Below are 23,000 nucleotides of genomic sequence, written 5' to 3'. Positions count from 1 at the left end.
CGTCAATACACCAAGACCTACTTAGTGGGCCAAATGCACTTTCAGGGAAATCATGATATGCATGACATTTGATTCGTAATTATGTTTCACATGTTGCGTAATACCTTTACAAGGTTGGTCAAGCCTAACTACATAAAGACCGCAACAATTCCTTGATGTTCTTATAAAGTCTATACATTAACTAAAAACAACGACATATCTATCATGATTCCCAAATTATCTTCTTTATAATCTACACAGAATCAACATTGAGTTTTTCCTAGCACTTCTGTTACATGCAGTAAATGATACCATGTAGCCCAGGGCACTCGCCATCTACTTACGACAAACGACACATTCCTTTCGCAGCCAATGGTATGTAAGGTAATGGTTTTGGTTTTTCCACGGTTCTATAACGGTAGGTTTCGGCTCGTTGTTATACACATCCTTGATCCTACTAAGGACGCTGCTGATCCGACAGGAGATTTGCTGAGCAAACACGATTGCCTGTGTGACACTGTGCTGTCACACATCACCATTTATCAAACAAAGCGATCAGACTGTTGCCATTAAGGCAATGAAATTGATGAGGAAGAGTAAGGAGTTTGGAATGACAACTAGTCACTTTCGCTAAAGATCTGTTAGGATAATTAACTGAATTAATCGCAAAATATGCTGATACATTCGAATAATTAAATGTTTCACGAGTATTATACTATATTTCTTGTTGTTACAACAAAAAAATTCCACAGGTTCAAAACTATTTAATCCATAATCATGAGCAAATGCATAAATATATTAGAAAAATGGGTAGACGAAGTAGTTTTTTTGACGAGATTTTTATTTTTCTGAATACCCTTCAATTTTTTTCCATTTGTATTTCTACTTGAATCAGAGAAAAAGAAAGCATTTTTCAGTTTATCAAATAATGATATATAGTGTAATATGGTCCGAACAAGGTGTTGCATAATACGAACCTAAAAAAAAGAAGTGTATCCATAGAAGTTTTTCTGCTCCTTTTCTATCATAAACATTAATGTTTGTTCTAACTACAAAACAAACAAGAATAAATCTTTTACTTTTGCAGGCCAATCGCTCTTTACAGTCTCCCATGATGGACGACATGACACCACGCATCGAGAGCAAAGCAGAGGGCGGCGATCAGGCGTCCCGCGTTCGATGGCCTCCGTCGCGCATTGGAACGCTGCGCGGGAAAAGCACCTCTCCTCTACCTCTACTCCCACTTTGCTTTCCCATGATCGGAACGTTGTCCTTGTTCGGAGTTCAATAAAACGCTAGGCACACCGCGCTCCCCAACAGCGACGCCGGTCGGGCGATCCCCTTCTCCACCAAGGCCACACCGGGGCGTGCAACCAGGCAAAGATCAATGGTCCTAATCAGGGGTTTGGTAAAGGAACCCTAATTTGACGAGAGATTTGCATACTTAGGAATCAAACTCTAACTTGATGAGAGATTTTACTAGAAATATTGCATGATTCTCTTTTCGCCTGGGTTTGATTGAACAGTCAAGTTCACATCTTGGATTGTTGTGTTGCATGTTAGGTCACTTGTTTCAGTTAGTGGCGGAGCCAAAAGTTTTATGAAGCCTGGGTGTAATGTCATACTAATATTAACTAGCAAACGTGCCCGTGCGTTGCTACGGGAGAAAAAAGTCATTAAGAATGTTATATATCTATTTATGTTTTACACTTCCTAAAGAGAAGCTATAATTTATTTTGTAACGACCAAAGCATCTATAATATATATTGGCAATATATTGTACAAATTATTAAAACAGAAGAAAAATATCGTTGAATGGCTAGTATATTCGGCAGATAAGCTCAAACGATCAGGCTGAAGAAGTCCAGGTACTACAACATGAGCACACCTCGTCAATATGTAGTTCTCCCTACCGTTGACGACGAATTCACCGATGCAATACATGTACGAGGAGGCACGGGCCCTGTCTGAGCGTGGATGATGTTGAACTCCTCAATGTAATCACCTCGGTGAAAGGTCCAAATGGCTAGAGGGGGGTGAATAGCCTATTTAGAATTTCTGCAAACTTCAACTAGACAAGTTGATTAGTAAAACAAAAGGCGAAGCTATTCTAGCACTAGCACAACTAAGCTATGCAAGCCACCTACACAAGTCTAGCAAGAAAGCTAAACACAAGTTACAACAAGAAAGCACAGCTACAAACTTGCTACACTCCTAAACAAGAAGACTAAACTAAACAAGCTAAACAACTAGCAAGATAAACAAGTAAGTAAAGGAGTGGAGAGTGATTGTTATACCAACGTTGTAGAGTAGAGATATATCCAACCAATCACTCACAATCATAAGAAAGACCTCGGCAAGAGATGACACAAGATTTTTGCCGAGGTTCACTTGCTTCCCGGCAAGCTACTCCTCGTTGTGGCGATACACCCACTTGATGGATCACGAGCTAATTGGCAATCCAAAGCCAAACCCTTAGCGGGTGCCGCACATCCACTCACAAGATGGGGATCCTCCAAGCCACGAGCAATCCACTAGAGTAACCAATTTGCGATCTCCCGCGGGGAAGGCTCAAGAACCCCTCACAAATCACTTGGTGAGGCTCGAAACAATCTCCAATCACGAGCTCAACACCACCGCTGCTCCAAGCCGTCTAGGGCGTCGGGAAACACCCAAGAGTAACAAGAAATCCGCAGCAAACTCAAGAATCAAGTGCCACTAAATGCAATTCTCAAAGCAATGCACTTGAATCTCACTCAATCTCACTAGGATTAGCAATCAAGCAAGGAGATGAGTGGAAGGAGTGTTCTCTAGCTCAATATATGCCTCAAGTATTCAAATGTGCAAGAGAGAACCTCCCAAAGCCGGCCACCAACTATTTATAAGCCCCTCAAAGAAACTAGTCGTTGGCCACTTTTACTGGGCTGAAAACGGAGGCACCAGACGCTACTAAGTGAGCACCGGACGCTCGACCTCCTGCGTCCGGTGCACTAGAGTTGGCCACGTGTCGATCTTGAATCTCGCACGTCAGTTTCTAACGGCTACCTGCAACACACCGGACGCTCTGCAAGTCCACACCGGACGTGTCCGGTGCACACCGGACTCATGCGCAGAGAGTTTGTCAAACTCGCGACCTCACCTGACGCTGGGCACCGGACGGTCCGGTGCTCACCGGACTCGTGCGCAGAGAGGGTTGCAAAAACCCCTCACACCGGACGCTAACCACCGGATGCTACCAGAGTGCGTCCGGTGCTCAACCCTAGCAGAGTCAAGCTCTGACAGCACACCGGACTCTGAGGCCAGCGTCCGGTGCCTCCGCACCCAGCGTCCGGTGAGTGTTTCTCAGTGAGAAAACACTCCCGCGACTTCACCAAATTTCCCATCGGCGCAATAGAAAATATACTCTTATTTTTCTCAAAAGCGCCGAATCCCGCCTCGCAAGCTCGGTGGGAGGGAGGGAGGAACCCACACCCCTCTCAACCCTAGGAACTCCACCTCCTTTGCAAATGTGCTAACACCAACAAGTGTCCACCACCAAAGTGCAAGTGTGTTAGCTTTTCTCAAACATTTTCACCAAAGAAGTTAAGTTAGCACTTTACTAGATCCTAAAGCATATGCTCAAGATATGGACCTAGTAGCACTTGATTCGAGAGATGACCGTGATTTCCCCTCTTGATAGTCGGCTATCTATTCTAAACCCGGTCAATCACTTCTCTACTCATCTTAGACCGGCAAAAGTAAAACCCTATGTTTATACCTTTGCCTTGATAACTTTGCTCCTCGTCTATCACCATGATCTCCACTTCATGCTTCATCCCTTTGTGATCGTGTGGCCACCTTTCCATGCCACCATGCACCTTCATCACATGTGTTGCTATGCCTAACTCAAATCACTTAAACACAAGGCATTAGCAACTTGGTGTCATTAATTACCAAAACCAAACTTGGGCTTTCACTCGGCCTGTGCGGTGTCCGTGTTCACGAAGGCCGTGGACGTGCTCTTCTTGAACGTACCTTGCATAGCAAGCCGACGTAGTGCGACACCTACTTGCCCCCAGCCATAACACTCGTCGTCGTTGGTGAGCAGAAGCAGCTTGTGCTCGCCGGACGGCCGATGGACGTACAGGGCGCAAGGCTGTGTCATCCTTTTGTTGTGCAGCGACACGATGACCAAGTGCCGGCTCACCGGCCGGGTTAATTGCACACCAGCAGGTAGAGTGAAATATCGGCATCTTGAATAGCAGTAGCCCCAACAGTAGTAGCCCGCCGTCGACGTATGCAAGCTATAGCCGCTCTTAAAAAGACCAGGCACAATCTTGCACTTGAGACTGGGGTTGGTACCCTAGGTGGAGGCACTGGCGGGCCTTCTCGTCGCCCAACGCCAACGGGATGGTGTCCAACACGTCGTTGGCACATGATGAGCTCCATGGGCCACCATCGGGCATATATAGGCCGCCACGAACACCGGAGCACGGATGTCGATGGTAGGGGGAGCAGGACGATCTCGGCCACCACGTCATCGTTCAGGGGTGCTGCAGGGCCTGCAGGGACTTCATCGTCGCTTTAGCCATGCCGGCGCCTTGATCCATTGTCGTTTGCATTGTTTTCTTCCGATCGATCGATCCCTTCCTCTCTTTATTTTCTTCAGATCAGTTTGAGACATACTGGTTTTGGTTGGAGAGGACACCTTGTTTATTTCTGTTGTACGTAATAGGATTAAATTCGTAATGTGCACGTTTATTATACGGAATGAAATAAAAATATTTTTTATATAAATACTGTAGATCTTGATGAGGCCAAGGCCGAGTCAATTTATGATTATAGGTTTGACGAAAATATAAGGTGAAGTGAAATTTATCTCTTTATTATATTATATTAATTATTATTGGGTATAGATTGTCAAAACATGTAAAGGATTAAAGCTCATTACCAGTGGTGTTAGTTGCATACTTTGCACATGTGGGGCCATTGCCCCACACGCTGGACCCATCCACAGTTGTGTTTCAGCAGGACCAAACAACCTTTTCAGAGCATGTGGGGTCATTTATTTCCTCTCGCTCTCACTTCCATGTGGGGCCTATTGGTCTATGGCCTTATCTAACCAAAAGTTCACAACAATCCTCATCCTCATCCTCATCCACTCCTACCTTCTCTTCATCTAGTTCTCCTCCAAGTCTCTCTCTCTTGGCCGCACGCCCTGGGCCGTCGCTCGCGCAGACACCGCCCGGCCAGTCCCTCGCTTCAGCCCTCGCCACCCATCCTTTTCTATCGCTCCGAGGCCTGAGTCGACTCCTCCCCTCTTCTCCCTCACTCCTCGCAGCCACCACTTCTAGAAGCTTCAAAGCTGCTGCTACGCCCATGGCCGTTGAGGTACGCAGCACCCGGACCCATCATCGTCGGGTGCTCACACCTCCCGATCTAGACTTCACGACACCGTTGGGACAGATCTAGCGGGTGCTCCCCAGATATGCGCTTCTCTGATGGCACCATGCGGGATCGGGTTATGCTAGGCGTTCGGATTGGCTTAACGGCCATTGAAAATAAATCCTCGTCGAGGACTCCGTCGATTTGTTGTACTCGATCTGAAAAAAAGTTATATATAGAAATTTATGAATCCGTATTGTTTGTGTGCCTCTAATTTTAGATGTATGTTTGGAACTTGTTCTGACTTTGGTTTTGGAATTTGTTTTGGATGCGAATTCTATGTTTGGAATTGATTTCGAACGTGACGATCCGAGCTGTGATTAGTGTGGAGGGCAGAGATATCTATATTTACAGAGGAAATTTAATATCTTGTGACCTTGGAGATTTTGGAGAGATCGTGTCTGAGTTCATCACGAAGGCAGACGTCACCGGAAAAGAAGTGGATCAGAGACGGATAAAAAGCCAATAAATAGCCAGACCAAAAAACACCCGGACCAAAAAAAAGAGACTGAAATTTTACCTCTTTATTATTAGGTATAGACAAGATAAATATAATGCAAGATTATAAGAGGGATTAAGTGCTAAGAGCAACTCCAACCCACCTCCTAAACAAGTCCCTATTCTAAATCTAGGGACTTGATCTAAAAAAATCAACTCCAACCCACCTCCTACTTGGGCTCCCATTTTCCATGCCCTCCTAAATTATAGTTTTAGTCCCTCACATCCAGAACCCCATATCCTACTTAGAGGTGGGTTGGAGTTGGGTCTTAATTTGAGCCCCTACTTTTTTTATCATAGCATGTAAATAAAAATTTAAGGACTTAATTTAGGAACTTGGGCTGGAGTTGCTCTAAGCGAGCAGTGATTCGCTGGCTAAGTTTAGGCATGCTTAAGCGTTCCTAATCCTGAAGAGTTTTGTGATGTAGTAAACATTAAAATTTTGATCTTAAACCGGATAAAGAGAGAAGAAAATGGAGAACAATTGAGAAAGAGCAAATGAGTATATAAGTCCTGGTCTATCTCCCCTCTTTCCTTTTTATAGGAAATGTGTTAGAGAAAATTTTCATAATTTCCTCTAATAAAGTTTGTATTTTTTAAAAAATATTTTGAAAGAAATCATTATGTCACAATGTTACGTGATTGGGCCCTGGAGGCACTATTACTGTTCCTAACATATATTATTCTAAATATATAGGTGCTAATTTGTCAAAAGATGGCCTGCGATAGCCTGCGATACCCCTACTTTTGTGGAACACTAGGGCCACAAAACCAGCCACCTTTTTTCCTAGAATAATGTGGGTTGAAAATACAGAATGCATGGTTCAAATGATAAATCCAAACATGGTATTTGCTTGGATTGTCCATAAGCACCATATCATTCCATACCTTATATCCACATCAGATTTGAGATAAGATGTAAAAGGGTGGAGTTTTGTGAAACTCTAGTATAGTAAAACCTGGGTGCAAGTGGCACGTGCCATATAACCTAAGGTTCTTGACACCCCCAAAAAAGCCTGGGTTTATTAAGTTTACCCTTGTTTTATACTTTCTCAAAAAAAATGATGGCTCATCTTAACTCTCAAGTGTAGAGAACCTTTTTTTCTTTGAACCTTGTCCGGTCATACAAGCATATACCCTTTCCTAACGAATAAGCATATACTCAGAACTCAAAATTGTGGGACATACGCAGTAAAAAATAATATTTCAACCTGTAATTATTGTTCATTGTTTTGCAAGTTAATTATTCAGTGATAAGCTCCTATCCCACCATCAGAATGAAAAGATATATGTCCCCATTAAAAAATCCAGCTGCCCTTACGCATTATTTCTATAACACGAAAAGGTATGTGTTCCTACACGTGAAAGCATGTGCAAACACGATAACTTTGAAAATAACAGAGGTCAGCATTAGATCCTTTGCCTGGATGAAATATTGAAATGTCATGGTAGAGCTCCAATCGAAATGAGTGCTTGATTTTGCAGGATAAACATGAGAAAACTAAATTTCTTTGAAAACAAACTTCATAAAATATATAGAACCTCTTGTGCATTGGACAAAGCAACTCCATCAAGCGTTGAAATAAGATCACCACCTTTGATTCCAGAAAGTGCCGCTGGGGATCCATCAAGAACCTATCAAAACATTATCAGGATAAGTGCGAACACAAACAATAGTTACTTAGTGTTTAAACTTAAAACGATCACTCATTTTTCACAAATAGCTACAACTATCCTTTTTGTGTTTGCACTCAAGAAATAATAACATATTTTCTGGCTATGTATCAAACCTAACATGAATACCTGGTTTTGTTGTCCAAAAAAATCTAGAAGTTAAAATGAACTTATCTAAACTTTAAATGATTCATTAAGTATAATTGGGCAATTAAAATACAAAGGATTTGGGAAAAAACCGCCATGCTTTACATGGAAACCAAAATAAGGTTAAATGCTTCTCCACTGTCATACTCAGATGTAACAAATGATACCAGTGCATTTTACCACAAATTATTTTTCAACAAATGGGGGTAGTATGCCCTCCCCCTCCCCAACACACAGTCATGAAAGCTATGAAATCGAATAAAAGCAACCCTAACAAAATACCAAGGCTATTTATCTGAAATAAAATGAAATTTTCGATTTGATAATCATAACAATTCAGTTTCTACCAAGTTTATTGCCAAATTCATGGTGATTGCCTGGTTACTCCTGACGCATTGTCTCGTCACTTTCTCTAAAGCTCTCATGTAATAGAAACATAAGTATGATCCTACTCTCCCAATGCATAGTGTATTGGTGTTTGTTTCTTAATATTCCCAAAGCAGTGAACTATTGTATGATGTTGTGGTTGACCCAAAACAAGTATCGTGTGAAATAATACCATCCCAATGCTATTGTGTATTTTTCATTGGTCAGATGTCATAGGCAAGCTATATCTCCATGAAGATGCAGCTTTCCTCTCATTAGTTTACTGCTAACTCAGGAAAAAAATTATGTGGTACCTAATCAATGTACATGATACTTCCCACTGGGAGAAACCATATAAATCCATATCAGACCAATTACAAACCTTCTATATCTATGATGGTAAGAGCTGATGATGGGCAATAAAAGTCCAAGCATTCACAAGACTGGTTCATCTAATGCTACACATGCATTACCGGATGGCGGTTAACACCAGAATAAGAAAGCCATGAACAGCTGCCCCGAGAATATAGTTTCTTAATTACTTCTCCCCTATTTATTTATTTCAGTTGAGAGATACTTAGCAACCATGGCAAAAACTATATTTTCCTTTATCTCTAACACCAGCACAAAATAAATTGCAACAGAAATTGAGAATCAGTGATCTAAAAATAAATAAGGGTGCAAATCAGCCTTCCTCAGGCCTGAATGCAGGTGTGCCTACTCTGCTTCCCAAAGTCATGGTCATCAAGATTTGGATAATGAAAGAAGAAACAATGTGAAATGCAGTAACTTAGACATGTTATGTTTAGATAAACCTATTGTTCCAAATTTCTGATGGTAATTTAGCAGTTCTAGTTTCACCCATAATGTTTTACCTAGCGAGATGAGTTTAGATTTAAGAACTATAAAAAAACAAAACAGTACCCAACCAATTTGGTTGAGCACTAGGGTAACCTGTAACCGTTCCTGCCTCAGAATTTGCTCAACAATCATCATATATTCACAAAACAATCACATCTAAATAGAAGAAGAATAGCAACAGAAATACAGAGAACACTGGGGGGGGGGGGGGGGACAAATCTATTGCAACAAAATTCACCATCTCCACATAAATGCCATGTGCATGTGGAAAGCTCCTATGTATTTCTTCACAGATACTCAATTTTTGAGCGCCAAGTGATCCAACCCTCAGGCCTAGGGATGGTTTTACAACTCTCCTGCATATAACACACAAATTTGACATACGATTAAAATGCGAGCTACATTTATTAATAAGTAGTAACAAAACTACTAAGCCAAATAAAACAATGGAAAATTGTACTTGGGCCAGCTTGCTACTTGATGGAATTGAACCCAGAAAAAAAGGCTAACCAAGCCTCAGAAAGTACCTCCCAAAGAGCAGTGAACCAGCTTAGGACAAAATGGGGAACTGAAGCTATGCTTGCTGGCAGCTTAGTTCAAGGGGGATCATAAAAATAGGATGTCACTAAAGTCATTGTGCCTACTGCCAGCCCTATTGCTGATAGTTGGAAGCTTGATGAACCCAATTGTGCCACCATTGTGGTTGTTGTTTTGCTGAACAGCTTGGGAGGTGGAAACTTGCCACATTGCTTCTTCTTACGGACATATATATGACCATAGATTTGCAGGGAGAACAAACTATAGCAGGTATTTTTTTTTTATATATGCACAGCAGCTCAGGTTGGGCATCATGAATCCATCCCAATCTAGATTGAAAGTGATCGGTTAATTTAAGAACTTACTATGTGTTTTCACTCCTTTTGCCTTGTTTTGCACTAATTACTGTAGTGTTCAGTTACATGATAACACTAAGAAGTTTGGTAGTTCGAAATTTTTTGTTCGTATATATCCAATCCAATAGGTGGGCCTGGCGGTAGAGTCTCCACCTGTGTTCGAACATGCCTCCTTGCAGAATTTTTCAAAGGTAGAAAATCCCCTCCCCAGACCCTAACTTGTGTGGGAACTTTCAGCATTATTTTGAATCTAATAATTCATCCTCAAGTAAATTTAATATTTAGTGATCCATCTTGTGGAATCAGAATGCATATATGTTACGGCGTCGGGTCTTGCTGCGAAGGGCGTACGGTGGTGAGTGCAGAAGGAGCTGGCAATTACGGCAAGTGGGCGCCGTGATCAATCTGATCTGGGCGTGAGGAACAGGAAAGCAATGTAAACGACGCTGGGCGCCCTAGGGTGTCTATCTGACACAAATCCTAGGCTGCCTGTTTCATTAACTTGACCGGACTTATATAGTCCTTTACAATCGAGGTAACAAACTCCGACTCTAACTCTAACTCTTAGCCAATCTGACTCTAACTCAAACTCTATCAAATCTTACAGACCTCAAACTCTAACCAACTAACCAACGTTCCTGGAACTAAGTCCTGGGCGCTGGGGATCAGCCACCTTGCTGATGCCGGCGTTGATAGGTTTTGCCCACCATAACATCTCTCCCCCCCACGGGAAACAGCTCGTCTGTGAGCTGGAAGGAGGGGTAGGCTTCTCTGAAAACTGGAACAGGCTCCCAAGTAGCTTCTGATGCTGGCATACCAGTCCACTCAACAAGCACATGCCAAACACCACGACGAAGCTCTGCGCGCAGCACCCGTTCCGGATGAAGAAGAGGCCGACCATGTCGAAGCGGAGGTAAAGCCGGCTGCGACGTCGGTGGTGCGCCCCGAAACGGTTTCAGGACCCCGACATGGAAGACATCATGTATACTCTTCCAGCAGTTGCAGGCGGTAGGCAACCTCGCCAATGCGTTCAAGCACCTGAAAAGGCCGGCATACTTAGGCCCCAATTTGCTGCGCCCGCCGGGCACCAGGGACTGCGTGTGGCGATGGAGCAAACGCAGCAGAACCCAGTCCCCAATGGCGAACTCCAGAGCACGGTGATGAGCATCATAGAAGCGCCGAGCGTATTGCTGTGCTTGAAGGAGCCGACCGCGGACCTCCTCCAAAAACTCGTCGCGGCTGACCAGAAGTGCGTCGACCACATCTGTGCGGGCCTGCCCAGGGGCGTAGGGCAACAAGTCTGGTGGTGGCCGCCCATAAACCACCTGGAACGGCGATGTCTGCAGCGTCGTGTGGTACGCCGAGTTGTAGCAGAATTCAGCCCACGGCAGCAAGTCAAGCCAATCACGGGGACGGTCACCAGTCAAACAACGGAGATACATGGTGATCGTCTTGTTCACGGCCTCCAACTGCCCATCCGTCTGAGGGTGGAAGGCGATACTCATGCGCGTTTCACGCCTACGTGGCGAAACAAGTCGCGCCACACGTGGCCGTAAACACCGGGCCGCAGTCGCTGACGATGGACTCCGGAATGCCATGGAGACGCACAATCTCCTGGAAGAAGGCGCGCGCCACCGAGGAAGCCGTGTAGGGGTGGCCCAAAGGGATAAAATGGGCGAACTTGGAGAACCTGTCAACCACAGTGAGCAGAACACTTTTGCCATGTACCTTCGGCAGCGCTTCAATAAAATCAAGAGAGATATATGCCCAAATGCGCGACGGCACCTGAAGAGGTTGCAGCAGTTCGACCGGATGGAATGTCTCGGTTTTGTTCCGCTGGCACACTGAGCAGGACCGCACATAGTCCCCAACGACGTTGCGGTCATGCTCAATGAAGAACTCCGAGCGAAGCCGGAGCAGAGTCTTCTGGATGCCCTCATGGCCTCCTGTGTGGGCGAGCTGGAGGACGTCGTCGAGCAGGGCCGAAGAGCGGGGCACGAAGACGCGCCCTTTGTGGGGCATGAGCCTGTCTCGGACGGTCCAGGCATCACCATGCGCCCCGGACGCCACCGCATCGCGACAGGCTCGTAGTGTAGCATCGGCCTCCACCTCCCAACGGAGCTCGTCGAACAGTCGGAATGTAGGGACCGAGACGGCCGCGTAGCAGACAACCTCCATGTCTGCGAACACCGCTAGCAGCGGCTCCTCACCATCCCTCCTGGAGAGAGCGTCGGCAACTACGTTAGACCGGCCTGGACGAAATTAGACGCTGAAATCATAGCCAAATAGTTTGCTAATCCAATGATGTTGAGGGCATACCGCACATTGACATTCCAATTCGTCTTTGTGCAGGACTGGGTAGCGATACGGTCGGACGGCCACCGGGGGTAGCCCCTGAGGCTCGTCGAAGACGTCGGAGAACGCGCCGAGAAGCTCCTCCAGCAGTGAGCTGCTAGCTGTGGTGACACTGACCGCAGCTACTGCGGGTCCCGCGATTCCCTGCCAGCGCAGCGGCCGGCTCAGGTGGGTGAAGGACAGGGTCCTGGTGCCGAAGTCCCACGTTATCGGCCCTAGCGCCGCGAGCCACTAAGTGCCCAAGACGATGTCGTAGACCGCGAGCGGCATGACGAAGAGGTTGGCCGGAAACGAGTCGCCGCCCACGGACAGCGGCGCGCCGCGGATGACGCCAACGCACGCGACGCGCTCGTCGTTGGCGACCATGGCGGTGAAGCAGGGCTAGCGCTGGACGGGCAGCCCGGATCGGTGTGTGGTCGCCTCCGAGATGAAACTGTGGGTGCTGCCGGAGTCCAGCAAGGCGACCAGGGAGGTGGTGCCCAGCGTGACGGGGATCTGCATCGTGTCGGCGAAGGTGACATCAGCAAGGGCCTGCAGCGAGAACACGGGCGACTCCTCGGCCTCCCCGTCCTCCGGCACCTCGGCAGCGGACACGCTGTCGTCCTCCTCAATGCCCTCCGGAAGGAAGAGCCGCTTGCAGATGCGGTTGTGGCCTTGAGTGAACTTCTCGTCACAGTTGTAGCACAATCCGAGACGACGGCGCTCCTCCTGTTCGGCCTGGGTGAGGCGCTTGATGGTGCGGCCTTCCACCGTGATGGTGGTCGGCGCGGTCGCCTTGGGGGGTGCTGCTACTTCCTCTGCAGCCTTCAAGCACGCGGCCCGGCCGAAGGAGTCGCCCAGCTCTCCATCGCCGGTTCCCTTGGCCTTGAGCCTGGCAACGCGCTCAGCAGAGGTCGACATGGGGTGGAGGAGGTGAGGAGTTGGCCTCGTGGCTCTGTGGTGTCTAACCTAGCTCTGATACCAAATGTTAGAGGTAACACAGACTTTTGATTAGCCTTCAGGCAACTAACCCCAGGCGTCTCCTTCATTATATATAGAGAAAGACATTGCATTGATTACAAATAGCTCACTAGAGCATAGCTAATCAGATAGGTGCCTTGGCAGCCGTACACACCTTTGGGCTGCCCAAGGTCTTTAATGACTGTAATTAACTAGCATAGTTATCTAGGAAATGCTTAGGAAGCAGGGCTTATTAACTACACTTTTTGCAAAAAAAAAAAGAAGATGACATTAGAAAGCAGGATTTGGAGGGTGAACTGCTACAGGTTTTGGTGAACCTATTGATATTTCAAATAATTATGTGGACATGGATAAGCACAGCGAAGTGGAGCATATAATCTCCAAGATCTGGGGCTGCTGGATCAAATTGAGGAACAGAGGAAGACCCAAGAAAAAGAAATGGTACAAAACAAGAGGCATTTGGCCAAGAAACTATATCCATATCTGAGTTTAAAACTTAAAAGGAGAATATGGCAGCTCCAAACAACACAGTAAAAATCAAGGAAGAGAATATTCAATAGCAAAATGCTTAGAAGTGTTATGTGCAAAGGATGATGCTTCAGGTGAAATCCTCATCCAATGTTTTCAAGGATGCAATGAATCAAGAGATGTTTCTGCTCTGACAGGACTTGGTGGTGTGTGACTGACACATTTGTTTTCAGACTTCAAAGTTATATGCAACTCTTGAAATTTCAAACAGCCCAACCCATTTCTGATTTTGTTCCCACTACTGAAATCATGTTCAGTATATACACTACTTAAGTGGTGCACTACAATGTCATGTGTACCTACCTATCATATCACATTCATCTCGGGGGAAGTCTATACACAAAGAATTTCTTGTTCCGAAAAATCACAGGCCTCAAATGGATGTCCATATAGGAGGAGGAAATTAATAAATTATACATATCTTCCAAGGCACCAAAACCGCATGGGAACTGAATATTCCCCCCCCCCCCCCCCTCTCCCTCTCTCTCTCTCTCTCTCTCGGGTGAAGTTTGGGAGGTAGGTTATGGGAAAGATAAGCCTGTTGGTTTCGTAACCAATCAGATGCACAAAAACAGATGTTCCAAGCAAACTGCAGCCCAGTAGATTCTGGACAGTCAAAAGGACACTAAGGAGCTCCCATCATGAAAACATAACTGGCAAGAAAAAAGATATTGCACGACAATTCATGATCCTAATGGAGAAATAGGCAGAACCGTACTGAAATTGGACAGGTCATGAACCGTGCTAAATCATCTAGTTCATTCACAAGTTTAATGGTCCAATCGCTGCTCCTCAATACAAGTGTTTGATTCTAAGAAGATAATAGTTTAGTGTAACACATGTGAACATTCTTGCACAAATAGCATTAGTAGATTATTCACATAAGAAACCTCAGTGGAACAGAACAGTCAGATGGGTCATCATCCACCATGGCACCAAGTGGAGGCTTTGCAGTCTGCATACCACATTGACCTGACCACTCGAAAAGGAAGAGCCCTCAGTTTTTTTGGCATCAAGCCAGCCAACCATCATAACACCATTTAGCTAGTCCAGAGCATCCTAATTCTTGACAGAATGTGTCATCCCTCAGATAGGAACTGAACTGGACCATCATTCTACCAGTCAGGTTAGTAAGAGCAAAACTGGTCCTTAAAATATCAGCATCACAAACTACATAAACGTGCCAACAAAACCAATTGTGAATTCTGATTTATTTGACATTTATCTACAAAAAATGAGCACTCAGCCTCACAGGAACTCTGCAGTTAGGGTTCTTCCAATTTTAAGAGTTGTTAAGAAGAAAAAGGAAAAGGTACTACATGTTTCTTTACTTAGATCATGACAAACCACCTAAGCATGCTAGTTTTAGCTTCTTTGTCATGGGCAGCCAACGGGCTGCCTGGGCCGACGGGCTGATAGTTCGGCCCAATTATCTTTATAAGTTTAGTTATCTTTGTATTTGCAATTTATTTAGTCCCAAATAGGTTATTTAGCAAAAGAGGTGAAGTAGAAGGGACATAAATATCTGTAGACTCTATTGATATAATCAAGCAATGAATTATGAAAAAAACAATTCTAGTCTCCCTCAATCTCTCAAACTCTTGGCAAAGCATAAGGCTTAGTTATCCCAAAATACCCAAGCTCTTGGCAAAGCATAAGGCCTAGTTATCTCCCAAATATCCATCCCCATAACATTTGGTATCTAGAGTCCAGCGATCCTCTTCATCCCAAAAAAAAATACATCGATTCAGATCCCGATCCCCATCACCACCGCCGCTGCCACACCACATCCCGCCGATCCCCACCACCATCCACTACCGCTGCCCACCACCAGCCGTCCGCAAGCCCCCATCGCCGCGTCGTTCCTGTGCGCCGTCCGCGACTCCTCGGCGCCCGCCGCCACAACTCCAACACCGGCAGCCGCCAACACAACCACCAGGCCGCCCTCCGCCTCCCCCTGCACCAACGACCTCAAAGCTTCCCTCGCGACCATCACAGCCGCCATGATGGCCAACACCGACGCCTTGAAGGACCTCCAGGCCTCCGTGAAGGCCAACTCCGCCGCCATCAAGGCCCTGTCCGCTGAGCGCTCGGCGTCCAGCAACAGCTCGGCTGCCGGGAAACACCTCAACAATCGTCCGCCGCGGTTCCAGAAGCTGGGTTTTCCGCGTTACGACGGTAATTCCGACCCTCTCATCTTCATCAACAGCTGCGACACATACTTCCGTCGAGAGCGCATCATGGAGGAAGAAAAGGTATGGATGGCTTCCTGTCATCTGGACGATGGCGCTCATACGTGGTTCCTCCAGGTCCAGGAGGAGGGCACCCCGATGTGGCGTCGCTTCACCAAGCTCCTGCACCTGGGCTTCACATCGCCCCCGTGCCCCGACCTGCTCCACCATGTGTCCCCTGCTGCCAACGACACTTCCCACATCTTTGCTGATATATTCACGCAGCTGGATCGGATCAAGGAGTTGCTCAACGCGAAGGAGAAGAAGGACCGTGAACGTCGAGCGGCTGTACGCCTCCAGGCAGCAGCACGGGGATTTCTGGCACGCCGCCGAGCGCAGGCTCTTCATGCAGCAAAAGCATCGGAGGAGCAAGCAGCGGTGCGACTACAAGCTGCAGGGCGAGGTTTCCTTGCCCGACATGTGGTGCGGAATATGCGCATGCTCCTCAGCTCCTCGCTGCCATGCGTGTTCATCCCCTCGGCCTCACCCATACGTCCTGCTGCTCCTATTGAAGGGGAGGTCCAAGTGTGGGCCCTTCCAGTGCAGTGCACGCGCAGCACCGGCCAGCATCAGGCATCAATGGCTATGGCCGTCTCACTCATGCTAGGACCTGCGGTGGTGCTAGACGCATCCAACGTGAGAGCGCGCTGGATCACGCTCCACCCTTCCGCCCCAATGAGGCCGGCGGAAGCGCTCTTCCCATGGGATCTAGGAGGACATAGTTATCTTCATATTTTAGTCGCAAATAAAAATAGTAAGCCGAGATGTAAAAGGCTTAACCCTCGGTCGCGTCTAATAGGTCTGCGGCAACTATCCAGCTCGAGGACGAGCTGGGTCTCCAAGGGCCGGGGAGATGTCATGGACAGCCAACGGGCTGCCTGGGCCGACAGGCTGATAGTTCGGCCCAGTTATCTTTATAAATTTAGTTATCTTTGTATTTGCAATTTATTTAGTCCCAAATAGGTTATTAGCAAAAGAGGTGAAGTAGAAGGGACATAAATATCTGTAGACTCTATTGATATAATCAAGCAATGAATTATGAAAGAAACAATTGTAGTCTCCCTCAATCTCTCAAGCTCTTGGCAAAGCATAAGGCCTAGTTATCCCAAAATACCCAAGCTCTTGGCAAAGCATATAGGCCTAGTTATCTCCCAAATATCCATCCCCATAACATTCTTCCAATCATTTGAAAAAGAGTTAGCAATTTAATAACCCACTAAACATTTCAAAAACACATCATCCTTTCAATTAATAGTCCTGACCTAATCTGTAAGTCTCCTGTTAAAATAATGGAGCATACAAGACACATTCCAATAACATTACGCGGACAACATGCAACTGCAAGTGACATATACCACAAATTTATAAAGAAGAACATGAGCACGTACCCAGATATCTCAAAGTGCTTGAAACATTTCAAAAGTATACTGACTGGTAAGAATGGTGTTTCATCCTTAGAATAAAAGTTCATGCCAACAAAGTTTCCACTAGAATCAATTAGGGGACCACCAATCCCAGCCTAGCACAAAAATGAGGTGTTAGTGAAAAGTATTGTTATAAACAATGCATAATATGAATAAAGTTTTTACATGAATATGAGATCCATTGTTTTAATTCAAACTAACCTAGTATAGTCATATTGCCAATTGTACATTATTAATGCTTCCACCTAAGGGTTGAAAGTTGAGACAAGGAAAGTACCTTTGTGATCTTACACGTAGCGACCATAAGTTCTTGGCAATCAAGTATGCTATTTTTATGTAGCAGCATTCCACTTGAAGCCATTAATTGACCAGATTCATAGCAACGTCCAATAGCTACCAGATTAGTTTGAAACAGTTCAGAATTAAATTGGACTCCATGAATATGAGCTCCATGAAATTCCAGGAAAGACTTGGTCTTAACAATAGCAATATTATAGTTACAATCATATTTCCATAACTTCCCTACAGCTAACTTGCCATTGGGCAGGCACACCTTAATCTGCAACAAAGTGACAATTATATCACCTCATCCTGAAAATTTCCTTGAGAAACAGCAGAATAATACAAATGACAAGCAGAACTAACCTTCAACTTATTAACAAACTTAGCTTCATCTCCAAGGCATCTAACCAAGCTAGCCGAAGTTAGAATAGTCATTTCGTAAGGCATGTGTCTGAAAATAGTACCCGTGCATGTGAAACGCCTCACATTCCCTGCATAACACAAGGCTTTAAAATTTGATTAGTGGTCAACTCAAAAAGTATGGAATTCCCTTAAAAGATATTGTATTATTAGTTCATTACTCTCAAAAGAAGCAAGGGAGACAACTGAATTAGACATGCTTGAAGCAAGTAATTTAACCAGAGCATGTTCTTCACTGTAGCCATCCAAGTCATCAAAACGCTCTTCAAATGTATTCACCAAGTGCATGCCCGCTGCTCGAAAGAAGAGGATAGCAGTATGACATACCAATGTGATAGAATAAGTGATCTTAGCATGTGTCAAAATAAAGAGGGAGGCAGTATTTATCAGGTCAGAAAATGGAAGATAGAAACTTGCCACCACGTTGAGATTCAGATGGCATAGGATAGCCACGGAGCATGTAAAGCCTGCGTAATCTACTCTTGAAATCTGGTGCAATAGGGTGAAAAACAGGAACCGTTAAATGACTTGTATAGATGTCAGATGCAGGTATAATGATGACAAATGTGCCATGACAATGAATGATCAAAATGTGAATGACTAGTATCAGCATAATATTGTAAAACACTCTGCAGAGCCTTGGAAAGTGATTGCGCTATGTTAACCTTCTAGCTTGAAGTTAAGCAGAGATGAAGTCTTCTGCCTCTTATGCATGCTTGCTTTTTCCCTTCCTCCTCCTTTGCTTCCACAGCCTTGATCCTCTCTTGGGATCTTCTTAATCTGGAGTGGATGTTTGCAACTGCTTGTCTGAGACTTGCTTTTTTCTGAGAAGCAGGTTTTTCTAAGAACCTTCTCCCAGAAGTTGGGTTTTTGACAAACCTGACTTCTTTTCTAGTAGCTTGTTTGTTCTGAGTGTAAAATGACCCATATGCCCTTGAGGCTAATGATAACTCATTTGTTATACAAGTACAGGCAAACATGGAACTATTTTTTTTAAGTTCGTTTTAATAGAAATCTGGTTCCAACTATGTGTAATGTACACAAAGTAATGAACCTCTCTGGATATACCACACTGTGCCATAGCAATCATGAATATTCATGGGGCAAAAAGAAACGTAAAATACATCTATGTCTTCAGGTATCGTATTGGTAGACCACTAGTCCATGCAACTACAATCAGGTCTATCCATTTTCATGAATACAACATTAGCGTCAGCCACCGGCGGAGCCAAGGCCCGGCCACCCTGGGCAGCTGGCCGGGCTCCCACGGTGCAGCAGAGGCGGGAGGGGAGAGGGAGGTGCGTACGCAGGGTCGCCGGCCGGTGCGCGGAGGATGGAGGCGAGGGCGCCAGGCGACTGGCGAGAGGCGGGAGGGGGAGCCGCCGACGCCGAGCCTGGGACTGCCCCTCCGTCTCTGGACGCCGCCGAGGGGAGTCGCTCCGATCTCTGGGACCGAGCCTAAGCGCGAGTGGGAAAGCCCATACAATTTTTTTTTTCTTTTTTCTTTTTCATTTCTTTTTTTAGCAACTTCTTTTTTTTCTTTCTAAATCTTTTGACAAATTAGCACCTACATAATTAATATTTAGAATAATATATGTTACGAACAATACTAGTGTCTCCAGAGCCCAATCACATAACATTGTGACATAATGATTTCTTTAAAAATACTTTTTAAAAATACAAATCCTATTAGGAAAAATTATAAAAAATTTCTCTCACATCTTTCCTATAACTAGATAGCGTGCCCGTACGTTGTTATGGGATAGCTAACATTTTATACTTAAATATACGGATCATATGATAAGATAACAAATACTGTAAAAATTAAATACTAACGTTAAAGTAACAGTTAATCCGAAAAACAAAGTGAGAACGCAGCGTTGCAGACTCACAAACTCTATTGTATAGACCTTTTCGTGATATGGCTAAAATAATATTTTATATCGACAAAAAAAACCTCTGATATCTTTTTTTATAATATTATAACAATATAACACATATTCAATTTTGATTATACCATTACACTTAGTTTATTAATTTAATAATTTCATAATGTCATACATAGTTTACTAATTTATTAATCTCACACATAATTATTAACCATCAAGCGTTCACACCATACAAAAGCATCCGTATATAGAAACTTAAATATAATATTTGAGTAAATAAAAGCACGTTACATGAATATTGTTTTGAAAATATGAATCTAACATATACGGATGATTTTCTAGTTGGCATGTATTGTGTATACAACATCTCCGTATAAAGTCTAATAAACCATTTAAAAATAACTTGGAACAACGACAAATATGGTGTTAGTGAAATAATATTTTTATAATATCAATTGAATGAAAAAATACATTATATGCGTTAGTAATGATCTATTACGTCGCTTATGACATTAGAACATCCTTAAATAAGAAAGTTTCATGAACTTCTTATTCTAACCTTTTTTATTTGACGTATTCTATTTTTTTTCTCAAAAATTTTTCTCTCTGTATATTTTTTAGCATTTTTCTTCTCCATCTTTTTGGGCTCCTCATGAGCATCCACATTAGGTGGGAGGGAAGGATCTTAATATTCACTCTTAACGTGGCTCTAGACATCGCAACGTACAATTGCTCGTGAAAGCACATTTTGGTGTGGGCAAGTACGCACTCAGGTTCATCTCACCGCCCTCGATTTGCCTGCTTCTTCTTAGGCTCAGGCGTTATGGCAACCTCGTCCGCGTAGCATTAAATATGATCTTAAAGTACTAGATAAGTAATTTGGTGGTAAGAAAGTATTATAACAACCGGTTTACTAAATTAGAGTATCACAACACTTTCATTGTTTAATTTCAAAGTCTCAATACAATATAGCTTCCCTTCTACACAAACGAAGTGATTTCGTCTATAGCACATGAATTATATTTACAATGACCAAATAAACATCATGGTATGACGACCAACTTTGCTTCAAAACCACAAAGCAAGAAAAATAATAAATCTATATGGTCTAGCCTGGTGTCGTTGAAAAATCTGAAAATACATGAGATTTGAGGATTTTTCTTGATGTTCTTGAATTTCTCTCTCAGCTCTGTTATCTTGGGCACATCTAGGCTTCAAAATGACTGCATAGTTGGTTCACCGCCTGGAACAGAGTTAGAAATTGGTTAGAAATCATGTGCAAAATCAAGCAAAACAATCAGTGCACATGTTACAATATTTCAGACATTGAAATCAATTCTAGAACTTCTACAGGTTCATCAGCTGATTAAATCATTCTTGCCTCCATTTGTGTAGCTGCTTCTTTATACTACCGTTTTGACGCCATAACCTAAAGTTGCTCAACAGTCGAAACTGTAGATAAGTTAACACGACTTAGATGAAAGTCCAGCTGTCATAACCTGAAGTCCCGTTGCACACCTACTTCTAGAGGTCAAGTAACTGCAAAGGAACAAATAAGGTGTTGTTTGTTATCTTGCCTAATGCAGTGCGCTCTGCTTTCTGAGTTGCCATAATTTGCCCTCTTTATTTAACAGCTAGCAACTTGCAAAACCAATCTGAGGAAGATGCGATCACCAACGATTGGTTATTTTTTTACCAGCAACGATTAGCAGCGCCACATTAGCTCAGGAAAAACTAGGCAAGCCCACACACCACTACAAAGAAGGATCTTACAATTCATCAACATATTATAATTACCATATTCATTAATTCTCTCAAAATTAACTAAAATTATAAAGACAGCCCCCCTAGTATCTTAATATCTCCATGCTAAATAAAATCATACACTATTGTATGTTAAAAAAATTAATGGACTTCACAAATAAGAAACTGAAAAAATAAAATAAGAAAAGTGAACACTTCAGAAAGGATCTGGAAGGTACAACTAGGTACATTTTGATAATTTTATTTTGTGACAAAAGAAAGGTTAAGTAGAATTTCTCATAAAGCTATAACGATATTGTTTGGAGACAATGTAGACGTTCATACCAATCTTGAATCCCTATTTGCAAATTGAAAAGAAAAAACTTCAATGATATTTGTTGGTATAAATTAACTGCACTCCGTTAAATAGATTTAAGTAGGATTATCCGCAAGACCGCAAGCGCATAGATATCATACCATACCAGTGTCACATTTTACTCGGAGGTTTTAAATATCGTATCCATAGGGAACAGTTATGATGATGACAAAGTATACAGACTTAACCCTACAATTAGGCTAGATCATATAAAAAAAGGAAATAGCTAATGCACTCTGGTTCTGACTCCGGTAAACTTTGTATAATATCGTACAAGTAACCCGAATAGGAGAAGAAACAGAGTAATCTCCTACCAGGCACCTATAAGCCTATCAGTTCTATCAACGGAATGTGGACTACAGAGGATTCAACGCAGCTATAAAGTCACCTGCGCGAGCTACCACAGTCCGGCTAATCAGGGAACATTCACAAGTAAACCTAGCGTAGGCACCACGCCTACACTACGAAATAATACTTCAACCAAGTAATGACCAAGATCAAAGCACTCAATATAAGATGTGAACCAAAGAACGAATAAGAACAGGTTGCTTACCTAATCGGAATGGTAAGTACAAAAGTACCTCAGAATGTAGCTCCGGGCGAGATAACTGAATCCAGACGAATACAGCCACGAAGAAGCGCCGACAGGCCGGAACTCCTCCAGAATCTCTACTCCTCTACTCAATCTCTCTAATCTCTAAACAAGACTAGATCTAGAAGAACTAGTCTCTCCTAATTGCTACATCTAGATGAACTAGAACTAGATGAACTAAAACTAGATGAACTAGAACTAGATGAACTAGAACTAGATCAACTAGAAGGACCCTAACCCTAATCATGTAGAGAATATGAAGCACCGGGGTATAGAATGCCTCTTGGAGGGAGCTTTGGGCATCATTATATAGGCCGAGGTGGAGTAGGGGACAAGGAACCACCACGTCATCAATCCA

The 23,000-nt window shown here is 43.9% G+C and overlaps 1 protein-coding gene and 1 long non-coding RNA gene across 2 annotated transcripts; both read right to left on the bottom strand.

Moving 5' to 3' along the window:
- Positions 7,192-19,528, bottom strand: LOC8056511 (putative serine protease HtrA). Its single transcript, XM_002452380.2, has 9 exons — positions 19,349-19,528; positions 18,708-18,822; positions 18,460-18,531; positions 18,204-18,335; positions 17,986-18,113; positions 17,618-17,899; positions 17,305-17,435; positions 9,188-9,305; positions 7,192-7,536 (listed from the first exon to the last, which is right to left on the bottom strand). The coding sequence occupies exons 2-9, from the start codon at positions 18,754-18,756 to the stop codon at positions 7,426-7,428; spliced, it is 1,023 nt and encodes a 340-aa protein (XP_002452425.2). The 5' UTR covers positions 18,757-18,822; positions 19,349-19,528; the 3' UTR covers positions 7,192-7,425.
- On the bottom strand, positions 20,826-21,341 carry LOC110434396. Its single transcript, XR_002451892.1, has 2 exons — positions 21,283-21,341; positions 20,826-21,174 (listed from the first exon to the last, which is right to left on the bottom strand). It is a non-coding gene; the product is annotated as an uncharacterized LOC110434396 (long non-coding RNA).

Source organism: Sorghum bicolor, chromosome 4 (genome assembly GCF_000003195.3).
Source record: "Sorghum bicolor cultivar BTx623 chromosome 4, Sorghum_bicolor_NCBIv3, whole genome shotgun sequence".
In the NCBI taxonomy this organism is placed as follows: Eukaryota; Viridiplantae; Streptophyta; class Magnoliopsida; order Poales; family Poaceae; genus Sorghum; species Sorghum bicolor.
The sequence above is the reverse complement of the archived record's forward strand: the minus strand, read 5'-3'. Positions and strand labels throughout refer to the sequence as shown.